Source organism: Oncorhynchus gorbuscha, linkage group LG01, assembly GCF_021184085.1.
Source record: "Oncorhynchus gorbuscha isolate QuinsamMale2020 ecotype Even-year linkage group LG01, OgorEven_v1.0, whole genome shotgun sequence".
Lineage (NCBI taxonomy): Eukaryota > Metazoa > Chordata > Actinopteri > Salmoniformes > Salmonidae > Oncorhynchus > Oncorhynchus gorbuscha.
In genome coordinates, this window is record NC_060173.1 from 86,128,874 (window position 1) to 86,143,429 (window position 14,556).

The following is a 14,556-nucleotide window of genomic DNA, read 5'->3' on the forward strand; positions in this document are numbered from 1 at the left end:
GTTAATTCCCAGGAATCTTCCAATCAGGATCTCTGGAAAAGTTTCCAGAATTGTAAAACCCTACCTAGAAGTCACCTTATGATGACTTGCAAAGTGATGTGTATACCTGTTCGAATCCAACCAGAACAGCCAGCTGTTGGAATTGCTATTCACCTGCAACTTGCATTGTGAACGAGGTTAGAAACATTGTGAGACGACGTAAACCATTCCTGTAACGGGGGCAAAATTCTAACGCACTGATTGGATTAGTTTAGAAAACATTTGTATGTTCAAGTAATCAACGTTCATTTAGAATAAAATGGCAACAAAAAAACACATTCATGAAACAAATGTCATCAATTTATTTGTGTTTTAAACTGCATGTAGTAATTTCATGACAGTGTCTACTATTTACAGGGCAAACAAATGCTTTACTAAAACATTTTAACCAGAGCTGCATATGTCCGCTCAATCAGAAATCATCTTTACATTTCTGTCACGCAACATGTAACGCTCCAGCGATCCAGAGCCCCTAATCTTGATTTCTATACCTTAATTCTAACTCTTCACACCGCATGCTTATATAATGCTAAGGCATTCACATTTCTCTCAAAATGTGTTAATAATTGAAAAAGGAATACGTGTAATACGTGTATTATATTTATAAAGTGGTAATCAAATCTATAGAGAAGCATATAAAGTGACTTGTTCACCCTTCATTTATGTTAAAGCACACCTCAACACGCTCAGCAAATGACAGTAGCAGCCTTCTAAAACCATGTGACTAAAAATACAAATAGAAAAAAAGAGAGAATTCAACAAACAAAACATCCTATAACATAGTCATTCCCAACTCGCTGCTATGGCAACATGTGACATGTGACAGCCGACAACCTGTATAAGCAAATCACCAACAGCTGCCACCACAGTTCAACCAACCAATCCTGTGTCTCTCAGTACTGTAGATGTCAGGTGAAGAGCATGTGTAGTGATGGGGGACTGAGGGGTTGTCTGTGTCTCAAATGGTACCCTATTCCCTATAGAGGCTCTGGTGAAAGTAGTGCACTAATATGATGGTGTAGGGTGTCATGTTGGGTGGAAGTCTGTCAAACACTTGCTGTGACTGAAGCATGTCATTGTAACCTGTCAAATCAGTCACACCACGGAGTTCAAAGAAGTCCCATTCCATTTCTGGATGATTGACAGAACACAGAGATTTCCGACACATTCTTGAAGTTACAGAGCAGGGTTGGGGTCAATTCCTTTTCAATGAAGTCAATTCAGGAAGTAAACTGACATTCTAATTCCAATTTACCGCAATGCTTAGCTATGAGACATTTTTAAAATTGGAATTTCATTTTACTTCTTCAATTAAACAAATTGAAATGGAAATGGCCCCAACCGTTGCAGCGTTCCGGAAGTCTCAGCGCCCCGCCTTCTACCATGGGCATCATCACACTCTTGCCACAGCGACAACAATCAGTGGTACTGCATCCGTACGGACCGGCCAATGAGGAGGAAAAGGAGTCCTGCCAGCAGGCAGAAGGAGATGCCGACGGGGGCGAAGAAGAAGGACAGGCCGTAGTGGATGGTGAGGTCAAAGGTGGGACAAATAGAGGAGCGCTGGTGGTCCACGTAGACCTGTACCACATCCAGCACCTCCACCCACAGCACATACATCACCACCACAACAAGAAGGAACAGAGCTGTAGGGAGCAGGAAGGGTGAGAGAGAGAGAGAGAGAGAGACAGCGGTAGACTGTATCAGATTGGCTGCAGCAGATATTTGTATTAGTGATGGTATGGATGAGCTCTTCATCTTTGTAAATCTCTTCAACAGAGATAAACTGTTGTGCTCAAGCCTATCTTAAATGTTGTATCCTAAAAATTATGATGATATAGGCCAATAACTCACCAGATGTCAGGAAGAGCACACCCCCAGCCTTATATAGACGGTGACTGGCAAATGGGGCGGCGCAGATGATGAAGAACCCACCTAAAATGACGGCAGCCACCCCAATTAGCATGAAGATACTCCAGAAGCCTCTGTAGACTGGACAATAGAAATGTCAATCATTGTTAGAACCATGGCAACCAGTGAGCAACAGAATTATACTTTAATTTGAATACTCACTCACAATCTCAAAGTAGGCTACATGGCAATGGCATATAAAGTATATATACACAGAGAGAGAGAGAGAGAGAGAGAGAGAGAGAGAGAGAGAGAGAGAGAGAGAGAGAGAGAGAGAGAGAGAGAGAGAGAGAGAGAGAGAGAGAGAGAGAGAGAGAGAGAGAGAGAGAGAAGCACTTACTGATTGCGGAGTCATATGCGGTGGCGTTGTGAGTCTGTTGAGACACAGGAAAGGGGAAGAGGTAGGCGTGTGTGCAGACTTTAGAGTGGGGCTGATTGGCTAGGGAGAGACAAACAGGCACATTGTTAGATACATTAAATCATATCACATTATAGAACTAATAAAAAAGCAATAGGTTGTGGCACTAGCATTAGCAAATATCCTCTCCCCATCAAGGGCCCTTATATTCCAAAGACAGCATATACTAACTAGTAGGATCAATACAGAGACTAAGCTGGCATTGTCTTCAGGTTTTATCGAATGCATTAAATTTGATAATTGAATTAAATCTAATCTAATTTGTACTCTTAATACTTTATTTTTATCTATTTATCTTCCTCCTCTCCCTCTCTCCTCTGCCCTGTGGAATTCAGCAGACCCTCGCAAGGTCGTTCCCTGAGCTTTAGGGTGTTTGTGACAATGACCCTCCCTGGATGTTCCCTATTAGAGATTTTCAACACATTTCATCAGATTGAAAAGGACTTGAATAACATCACATGATACAGCCTTTCCATAGAGTCACATGACATAACATCTCATGATAGGAGTCTCATACTACGTCAAAGCATCAGAAGTCACATTCGATAAACAAGTCATTTAGCTTCATGACTTTCATGAACTGTTTGCATTGTTCTACTGTCCCTGTACTGGCCCAAATGTAGATGAAAGAAAGTAATGGGATAGAGTGAAAGAGAGTGAGAGAAGAGAATGGAGAGGTAGGGTCTAAAGCTTCAGTCATATGTGTTTCCCAATATCCAAACGTGCATATAAACACATGCGTTGTACATGCCTACTAAAAAGCACTGGGGCTGTTACACACTTTGTCAGAGTATACAAACCAGCATATTGTGCATGGCCAAAACCCCAGTGTTATACTTAATACAAGTACACAGGAAATTGGTCGTTGTTACCTAGTGTTGATTTTTCTGTGTAACATTTCTAGTGTTGGTTCAGGAGTTAAATTAACTCTCTAAGAGTGAATAACCAGTGTTGAATGGGAGAGTGTGATTGTGTCAATTTACTCTGCGGAGAGTAAAACGTTCCCGTCAAAACCACGCCCATTATCATATTTCCCGCATGCTCTACTGCAGCTAGATTTTGAGGATTGTTTTTAATATCTGTGTTTGTGTGCATTATTTGATTGATTAATCTTGTCACACAAAGATAAATAACGTACATTTTTCTAAACTAATCCAATCAGTTAGTTACATTTATTGCACCCGTTACAAAAATGGTTGTTCAGCTTAAAATGGTGTTGGTAGTCTCTTTTATTAATGTTCCTAACCCTGACAGTCATTCTGCATGTAGCTTGCGGGGGAATAAAAATACCAACTGTTGGTTGTTCTGGCTGCATTCCAAAATGAATTACATGCCAGCATAATTTGACTTGCAGACCGCATGAGGCCTGTAAACCATGAGGTTCCTAACATCACTGTGATATGGTAAAACTTGATCATCAAAGTAAGGCCTTGTAATATATGTAATGCATTTTCAAAAACAGTTGAATTAGTGATAACATTCACCTACAGTCAAACGCACTCGGTGAAGTCCACAGGACTGAAGATGAATGAATTCAATAACCATGTCTCTGTTACAAACAAATATAGTCATGCGTGGTAACTACAATTCCCTTTAAAAGGTAAGGCACACTGGGAAATTATATTGGAGGCATGGCTTAGTGGGCGACGTGGTTTTCAATTAGTTACTTTTGGCCAACCGTAAGTGGAAGTGTTGTATCAGTTTAAGTGGTCTATGGTTATGTTAATTAAAGTTTGAGTGTGTCTGTTTGCAGCAATGTATTCTTTTGAAATGGTTACATAAGCACATGTAGCAATCAAAACATGTTAACATTATTGTAATGTCCTTAACCCAACACTGTGTGACCTCATCAAGAGATATAGACTTCTTGGTGTAACGGTTAAAAATACTATGAGGTGTTATTGCTTTCACCATTAGTGTAAACTATATACACTTCCTAGTATTAAAAATAGCATATGGGGTGTTATTGCATCACATTGAAAGTGTTAATTCACACTCTTGAAGGTGTTGATTCACACTGTTGAAGTGTGACAGCGTCAGCACTAAGCACAGGGTTAATTTAATATTTTAAAAGTATGGACCCATATAGACACTTGCTCAGTGTTAAATTTAACAGAATTTGCAGAATATGTTATCTGACTTACTGATCCAGAACTTCAAGAGGGTGTCATCGTCCAGGTTTCCCCCGAAGGAGCACCTCCAGAAGAAGCCCTCGTGGTAGAAGGTGGTGTCTGGGGGGAACCCCATACCAGGTTCCACCAGAATCATGTCACCTCGCTGAGGGAAGATAATAATAGTAACAACACATTAGTAGAACCCTCCATCATAAGTCCTTCATATTACAGCCGTAACAATGACATAATAACATGTCATAAAAAGTCTTAGTCGTCTTCACATTTTGCCTGGTATTTTCTTTTCTAGCATTAGCCATATTGTAATGTATTATGTCGTACCTTGCTAACTGGTTCACATAAATGTTGTCACAGTATATGGTGCTAGTGCTACAACTGCTGACTGTAAGGTCAAGGGTCACGCTGAGGGAGCACCTTTAGCTTTTTTTGATCGTCTGGATATCATGCAGACATTCCTTTGTCATTGCTCATTGTGAGAACCTGGATCTGCTGTAGTGAGTGATATTTGATATTCAACTACATATCACTGTGGTGTTGTATTTCTATCACTCAGGAATCTAACGTGTCTCATTTGCTGGATGGTTGCAGAGCAACTGCATTAAACAGTGTCTGGTTTCACTAGCAGCCCCTAGGGAGGTATGTATACTGTAGTGGGGTGCGACTTTTGCTATAGGGACGGGGTGGACATGTCCCCCAGACATTCTGAAATTGCATTTTTGTCCCCCCCTAGTTTTATCATAATTGTTGTTGTTTTTTAAACCACGACTATGTGCTTTAGGCCTCTGATGCCTTGAGTAGACGGATAGCGTCATTGCATCAATGCTGCATAATAAATTCTGCAGTCAAACTTTTCATTATGTAATCGAAAATTGTGAGCAACAAAAGTTCACATTCACCTTTTGCTGCTATTTCTGCCAAGTCTACTCAAACAATTTGATACGCACATTGGATATATCCAACGTATGCACCACACAGAACACAGAATACACTGCAACTTCCTTTGCAACACAATGCTGCAAGGCAAATGCAGCGTTCCATGGGAAATGAATGTACTTCTGGTGTACCAAAAAGCAATGACGCTGTTGGTGTAATCGAGGCTATTTGACCAGGCAACCAATGTTTTTCTAAAGCCAATGAGGCATGTTGAATTAGTTTTCTTCCTATGAATTTGGCTCTAGCATTTGAACGGTTGAACAGTGCCAAAACCACACATAATGAGAGGGGGAAATGAATTGATCTTTTGCTCTAAGAAAGATGAAATACACAATGATGCTGGTGATCTTCCTTCTGCTTTCCTGAACCTGTCAATACCCCTCTGATGCATTTCAATCATTCAATCATTCTCATTTAGACTTAAATTTGGCATTACCTGATTTGACATATCTTATTGTTATTTCTAAGGCCAGATTAAAAAGTATCATCAAATCATTTTTACACATTAGTTTCGGATACCCCCAAATGCCCTAAAATAGAAAATAAAATAGTGTGGTGGTCCATGTTATTACTTTTTTAAAACAAATATGTCTTAATAGGGCAGTAATATAATACAGGAAATGCTATTCAGAGGAATTGACTGTAGGCTACTTCAGCATTGTAAAGGTCTGCCCCCCCAACCTCTGGCTCATATTGTAAAGGTCTGCCCCCCCCCCTCCCACACACACATTTTTGTTCTAGCCCAGCACCAACACAGCTGATGCAACTAATTATATAAACATCAAGGCTTTGATTAGTGGAATCAGGTTTGACCTTGACCCCGACACCACTTCCTCTAAGGAGACTCCAACCAGAAAAGGAACAACTTTCCTTGACTTCTATGGTCTATAATCAGTCTCTGACCAGCTGATTCTCCCAGACTACCTAAACCCACCATAACCCTAACCTCCAACCCCTAACCCTCAATTCAGCAAATAGAGACAAAACAACAGTCTTAGCCAATGTTGCCCCCAATCTTACACCAATGACTACATTTTTCGTCTCCTTTGTTTATATTTTATGACCACTGATATAAAGAGAAAAGAGGACCAGGAAAAGGAATATCCCAGAGAGGCTACACCAAACCTTTTCTTACCTTCACCTGCTGTTTCCACCTGCTGTAGTGCTGGTTGTTTCAATGAAAAGTTATTACTTTGTCATTATTACATGATTATTACATAGGTAATAATATAATAGGTAAATATTGGGCTAAAATATTTGAAGTATAACAACAGAAAATCTCATGACGGTAATCAGGAAGATCCATGTTCCTTACCTCTATGGCAACGCCCCCAGGTCCTATGGTTCTGTTAGTTTCTTCGTCGCATGTCTCAGAGGCCAGGAGCCAGTAATCTGTCCCGAAGGAGAGGAGGACAAACATGGCTGCCAGAGCCCCGAACAGCCCCGCGAAGAACAGAGCCACACTCAGCTTCATGGTGCAGGACAGGCCAGACACACTGCCACTGTATGGAGAACCTTGGCCCAATCAGCTAGCCCTGTATGTGCTTGTGTGTTCCTCTGAGAAGTCAAGCACACTCTTTTCCCGCAGTCGGAGTGTGTCTGTCAATGCTGGGTCCACTAACACACTTCTATAGCTATGTGTGTATATTCCCAGTGTCCCAATATATTCCAAGCTGAGATTCTTTCTCCAAGATGGAATGTCACTATGCTGTGTATTGGTCTTATCCTGGCTCTTCTCTGTTTGTCTCTTTGTGGATTGCTGAGAACGGGAATGGGCTGGGCTGGACTGGACAGGGCAGGAGGTGATAGTCAGGGAACTCACAGGGGCGTGGATCCCTCTCCCTGTGCTATTTTGGGGGGCTGATTGAAGGTGCCTGCTGCCCACACTCTCCCGACTGTCACGGGAGTGGTCTGGGGTTAGGTGGGGGGGGGGGGTGCAACACAGAAATATCTACCAGCAACTGGACACCCCCCACATGCACAAGAAAATCATAGAGGGAGGGGGAAAGCAGTGAGACTGAAACGTTGCCTCCTCCAAGTTAAAGCCCATCACACACACACACACACACACACACACACACACACACACTCACACACACTCACTCACAACCCCAAGCCACCACCCCATGGTGGGATGTGGCGATAGTAGGTGGTGGGTATTGAAAACAGGATGCGTCACTTCCATGGGATCCACAGTTGTCATCTGACTCCATGACAGCAGAGACAGAGATGATGTGACGCCAAACTTTCTTATCTTCTCTGAGATCTGGCTGATAGAACGGCCAGGGCCTCCAACGTTTTATTACTCCACTGGCATCTGTACAGTTTAATTGGCTTGGCAGCATAGCCTACTGTAATTTAATATCACACGTAATACTTTAGCACAGTTATAGCAGTGAGGGACCCTTCTGATTGGAAATAAACAAAGTACTGAGCACTCTGAGAGTAGGATAGTGCAACATATTGGTAGTGGACTGAGCAAGTACCAGTATACACTTTAAAGCGATTTGAGAACTTGTAAAATCGCTGTATAAATAGAGAGCAGTATTACTCTATAAACAATAACACCAAGCTATTTCCAACCAGTTTGTAGCCAATGGCCTGGCTGAGTATGAGTGGAACTGAGCTTAGCTGGCTGCTCATTAGCGTGTAACAGGGATATTTAGCACATTGCCCATAGAAACACACTGCCTTACACGCACACACACACACACACACACACACACACACACACACACACACACACGCACACACGCACACACGCACGCACGCACGCACGCACGCACGCACGCACGCACGCACACACACACACACACACACACACACACACACACACACACACACACACCACATGCACACACCACACACACCACTCACACGCACACACCACACACACACACACACACACACGCACACACACACACACAGGGATATTTAGCACATCGACAATAGAGGCACACAGCCTAATTAGCACAGTGCTGCCACTGAGGACACAGGAAGCAAACTATGGGCTTTTCTCCGCTTCTCTTTACTTTCCACTTGTATCTCCTCTCCTCTGAGATCGGAATGCAGATGTGGGATCTTAATTTAATCACTCTTTTGTTGCTGAGAGTTTTCCTGCACAGCAGGAAATTCAAACTTGTAGCATATTCTAGGTTTTAAAAGGCTTCTAAAGTTTGTCATTTCCACTTTAAAATGTCAGACTTGATTTGCCCTAATGAAAAATGTATCAATCCCTACAAACAAGGTCCATGAATTATAATTCACATAATAATCCACATTTCCTGTCGCTGACGGAATATTTTCCTGCTCTATTAAACTGGCTCACATGAAGATCCTACATCTATAAACAAATCATTTTATCACCCATTACCCCTTTGAGAGTAACTGGGGGAAAAACCACCAACTAGCTCTCACAGTCTCACGTCAGAATTAGACGTTCATCCATGTTTCTCAAACGTCAAATTTCGAAGTAGTTTCAAATGTAGTTTCAAATGTCGAAGAGGTTTTACAGGTTAAGTTCAGGAATTACTTCCAAAGTTTTAAGGTTAGGGTTAAGGTCAGGCATTAACTACAAATTATTAAGCATGTGCATTAACTCTGAATGGTTATGGTAAGCGTTAAGTTTTGGTATTGTCTTAAAATATATATATGAAAAAAAAGCTATATTACTGGATTTGAAATTGCAACCTTTGAAATCAGAAGTACATGCTTACATACTTACAGCCATCCACCATCCTTGTCCACAGTGTCCTAGCTAAAGTGAAACCTACTTAAAAAGGTAACAGCGCTCACTGTTGCCCCTAGTGGTCGGTTTCGATGTCATTCCCGACTTGTATCTCCGATTCCTGTATTGAAGACTTTTCCTTAGTTTCGGGTTTAAAAATGAATATCAATAAGTCAGTCTTATTTCCATTCAAGGATTGTGTTTTACAGGAAGTATGTGGTATCCCAATTAAAGATAAGGTTACTTATCTTGGGATTGTCATATGCATGGAAAAAAACAAAGGAGTGAATTAAACTTTAACCCCATTATTGAGAAAACAAAGAATAAATTGAACCTCTGGTTGCTGAGAGATAAGCCTCACAATCTACGGAAAATATATTCTCACTAATACCCAAGAACAAGCAGGTCTTGAGGTTTTAGATTTCAATACTCTAAATAATATTTTTTAAATAAATTGGATTCTGAAGTACATTAAGAACCAGAACAGTATTTGGAATGTATTCCCTAAGTATATATTTGACTCCGTTGGTGGTTTAGAATTTTTTGCTTCGATATAATTTTGATGTTGATAAAATCCCAGTAAAATTGGCCAAATTCCATAAGCAAGCAATTTTAGCTTGGATGTTAGCGTATTAACACAATTTTTCTCCTCACAGATACTTTCCATGGAACAACAAAATAGACAATTTAAAAATAAGTATATTTTTTTTTAGTAACTGGTTTGAGAATAAAATTATTTTGGTTGGTCAGTTACTGAATGAGGATGGATATCTACTCTCATATGGGTAATATCTTGATAAAATTAAAAAATTCCAATAAACCCAAAAGAATATGCAATTGTTTTGATGCGATTCCAAGGGGTGTTGTATCTCTTTTAAATTCCTCCCCCAAGATTAGGGAGGCCGTGAGAAGTACTCCCTGTCCTCTCCCAATATTAGGGAGACCGTGAGAAGTACTCCCTGTCCTCCCCCAAGATTAGGGGGACCGTGAGAATTACTCCCTGTCCTCCCCCAAGATTAGGGAGACCGTGAGAAGTACTCCCTGCCCTCCCCCATGATTAGGGAGGCCGTGAGAAGTACTCCCTGCCCTCCCCCAAGATTAGGGGGACCGTGAGAAGTACTCCCTGCCCTCTCCCTCTCCTCCAAGATTAGGGAGACCGTGAGAAGTACTCCATGTCCTCCTCCAAGATTAGGGAGACCGTGAGAAGCACTCCATGTCCTCCTCCAAGATTAGGGAGACCGTGAGAAGTACTCCCTGTCCTCCCCCAAGATTAGGGAGGCCGTGAGAAGTACTCCCTGTCCTCTCCCAATATTAGGGAGGCCAATGCCCTCCCCCCATTAGGGGGACCGTGAGAAGTACTCCCTGTCCTCCCCCCCAAGATTAGGGGGCCGTGACCCCTGACCTCCCCCAAGATTAGAAGTACTCCCTGTCCTCCCCCAAGATTAGGGAGACCGTGAGAAGTACTCCCTGCCCTCCCCCAAGATTAGGGAGGCCGTGAGAAGTACTCCCTGCCCTCCCCCAAGATTAGGGGGACCGTGAGAAGTACTCCCTGCCCTCTCCCTCTCCTCCAAGATTAGGGAGACCGTGAGAAGTACTCCCTGTCCTCCCCCAAGATTAGGGAGGCCGTGAGAAGTACTCCCTGACCTCCCCCAAGATTAGGGGGACCGTGAGAAGTACTCCCTGTCCTCCCCCAAGATTAGGGAGACCGTGAGAAGTACTCCCTGTCCTCCCCCAAGATTAGGGGGACCGTGAGAAGCACTCCCTGCCCTCCCCCAAGATTAGGGAGGCCGTGAGGAGTACTCCCTGCCCTCTCCCATATCTCTCAGTGGCCCCTAGCCAAGATCCGCAGCGAATTTGCTCAAATAATCTGTGTTTAAGACACTATAAAGACATATTGTACAGATATATTGTTTTACCCTAATTCTGACAAAACTACACACATCATTAATAATAATTGTATTATTCTAATCAATTTCATTCAATTATATGGTTTCTGGGTGGAATATTCTAATAATTAATTTAAACATATAAATTCCATTAACAGTCACTCTCCAGAGAGATGGAGATAACAGCACATCATTCTGTTACTTTTTACATCATTAGTGCTAAGTGACTAGTGCTTTTTGATGTCGGTTCGGTTTTGGTTCCATTATTAAAAAATAATCACGGATTACGGTTTTGGTTTTGATTATTTGGGTTGAATGCTGTATTATTTGATTACTTTATTATTTAATTCCGAGTCATCATCTCATCTTTATAGTGCTACTGCCTATGCTGTCTGACAAAATCACTATTTGTTAGTTCTTCAAAATAAATAAGGCAGACTTGTAATTAATTATATGTTAAGTAATTTAGCAGACACACTTGTCCAGAGTGACTAGGGTTTAGTGTCTTGCTCAAGGGCACATCAACTGATTTTTCACCTAGTCATCTCGGGAACAAACAACTTTTTGGTTACTGGTCCAACGCTCTTAACTAGGCTACCTGCCACTGAATGCCGACTATCAATCACTAAGATCAGGCATTTTCAGGTAGAGATACCTTGTGAAGCAACAGCTGCTCTATATCCCCTTACATCACGCATTCTGCTCAACACATCACTTCAAACACACCAACAGCTGCTCTATATACCCTTACATCACGCATTCTGCTCAACACATATCACTTCAAACACACCAACAGCTGCTCTATATCCCCTTACATCACGCATTCTGCTCAACACATCACTTCAAACACACCAACAGCTGCTCTATATACCCTTACATCACGCATTCTGCTCAACACATCACTTCAAACACACCAACAGCTGCTCTATATACCCTTACATCACGCATTCTGCTCAACACATCACTTCAAACACACCAACAGCTGCTCTATATCCCCTTACATCACGCATTCTGCTCAACACATATCACTTCAAACACACCAACAGCTGCTCTATATCCCCTTACATCACGCATTCTGCTCAACACATATCACTTCAAACACACCAACAGCTGCTCTATATCCCCTTACATCGAGCATTCTGCTCAACACATATCACTTCAAACACACCAACAGCTGTTTGCATTTTGGTACACAAGAATTACATTCATTTCCAATGAAACGCTGCGTTTGCCTTGCAGCATTGCGTTGCAGAGGCAGTTGCAGTACGTTCGGTGTGGTGCATATGTTGGATTTATCGAACTTATGCGTCAAACATAGACGGCTTGACAGAAATGGTAGCAGAAGGTAGCAGAAGGATGAGGAACTTTGTGCATACATATCCAGATGATATTGCATACTATTTTTTGCGCAATGACGCTGACGGTGTGGCAGACGAAAAATAAATACAGACCGGACAAGTATATGCACAATGTGTTATGGTCATTGTAGTTAATTACAACATTTTATGCGCTAAACAATGCAGAATATTGGCCTGTTGGAAACTACAACTCCCTACTACATAGCAAAGTTATTGCTGGATCTGATCTAGCTCTAGAGAAACTGTAAAATGTGCGCATTGAGCTCACAGATATAAACGAATGAAATGGAATTCAAATAATTGAACCGATGTTGGTCAATTAGTTGTTTAAAAACCAAACAATAACTGAGATTTCAGTTAATTGCCAGCACTATACATCATACTGTTACTTTATTACATCATACTGTTACTTTATTACATCATACTATTACTATATTACATCATACTGTTACTTTATTACATCATACTGTTACTTTATTATATCATACTATTACTTTATTACACACAGACAGAGAGCGCATTGGCGATCTCAGGCAACAGATTACATTTATGTTGCTCTTCAAAGCACTTCCCATCATGTAAGCCGACTGAGACTGATAGTTTTTACAGAGCTTGTATTTGTGTATGCACCATACATTAGATAGTCTGCTTGTGTCTCCCCTGCATGTTTAGTGTGTGTGTGTGTGTAGTTATTTGGGAACTATCAGTGTCTCAGCTGTTCAACACAGTGTACACAGCAGCAACCTGATATCCACACTCCACACCCCTTCAGTCCCGCTACACACCATGGGTAAACAAAATTCCACCAGACATACTGTTTATAAACAGAGGCTGAATTAGCTTTCCCACAGGGCGCGTGTGTGTGTGTGTGTGTGTGTGTGTGTGCGTGTGTGTGTGTGTGTGTGTGTGTGTGTGTGTGTGTGTGTGTGTGTGTGTGTGTGTGTGTGTGTGTGTGTGTGTGTGTGTGTGTGTGTGTGTGTGTGTGTGTGTGTGTGTGTGTGTGTGTGTGTGTGTGTGTGTGTGTGTGTGTGTGTGTGTGTGTGTGTGTGTGTGTGTGTGTGTGTGTGTGAGAGAGATCAGATCAGCTAACCTGATACCTTGGGAAAATCTCCATTGCATTTCCTTGATTTGTGCGTCATCTCAGCTCCTTTTCAAAATCCATTGGACGAGAAGGTCCCTCTGACCTTTTCTTCCAATGGGTATTGAGGAGGCGAGGAAAGAGGAGTCAGAGGATGCGGGGAATCAAGGAAATGCAACTAAGATTCTCCTCTGGAGAACTCAACCTCTGGGTCCCTGGGCCTGAAGAAGATGAGAATGAGGAAGGGAATGCCTTCATCTACCTGCTATGACAGTGTGAAATATGCCAGTGATAAGTCTGTAAGTCCATATCTTCGATGAAACAGATGCTAGAAAAGTGGAATGCATAGTGAGAAGGGGCAGCATTTTATGTTCCAGCCGAGTCCAGTAGGTGGAGTAATAGCAACCGTAAAATGTTACTTCTTTTACCACTTACCCAATCACAGACATGCCTTTATTGTATGCTACAGTGTTATTGCATTTTATGAACAATCTTTCTACCTGTGACAATGTGGCTTTGTGCCAACATTGCACAGTCAGAACATGTCATTCTCAGCAAGTGCAACTCAATGGTAAATACCTGTAGTACACTGAATATAATGTTTGATAGACGTGTTTATTCTAGCCTTTTCTTAGTATTCTGGATCTATTTGTATATATTCAAGTTGACTGCCAGACAGTGAGCACCATGCTGTAAGTAAAACACCTGGCTTCACCTGGAAGATTGCTGTCCAGTGCATGCCATGTCCCTTGGCTGTCAGGCACATAACTTTATTTATCACACTACCTATTTAAGTAATGACTTAATAATTGCAAGCAGGTTTGTGCAGTGATACCAAGTGAGACTGAATGTATGCAGAATAACAAAGAGTCCAGAATATAACAATAGATACTTTATATTATATTGTATATATGATTTTATGTTATTTTCTAGGCTGAGTGTCTTGTTCCCATCAGAGCTGTATGGTGCCCTTGTGACTGACAACTATATTAAAATACAGCGCTTGGCCTTGTCTGACGTCAGGTCGATACCATCTGGTAAGAGCTCTCGTTGCGCCAAATGGGAAGAGATGAG

The 14,556-nt window shown here is 41.8% G+C and overlaps 1 protein-coding gene across 1 annotated transcript; it reads right to left on the reverse strand.

Annotated features, from left to right (window-relative positions):
- Window positions 1–321: 321 nt before the first annotated feature.
- tmem182a (transmembrane protein 182a) lies at window positions 322–7,234 on the reverse strand. The gene is made up of 5 exons (XM_046337053.1): window positions 6,749–7,234; window positions 4,513–4,645; window positions 2,291–2,389; window positions 1,894–2,031; window positions 322–1,685 (listed from the first exon to the last, which is right to left on the reverse strand). The coding sequence occupies exons 1-5, from the start codon at window positions 6,905–6,907 to the stop codon at window positions 1,459–1,461; spliced, it is 756 nt and encodes a 251-aa protein (XP_046193009.1). The 5' UTR covers window positions 6,908–7,234; the 3' UTR covers window positions 322–1,458.
- Between the last annotated feature and the right edge of the window lie 7,322 nt (window positions 7,235–14,556).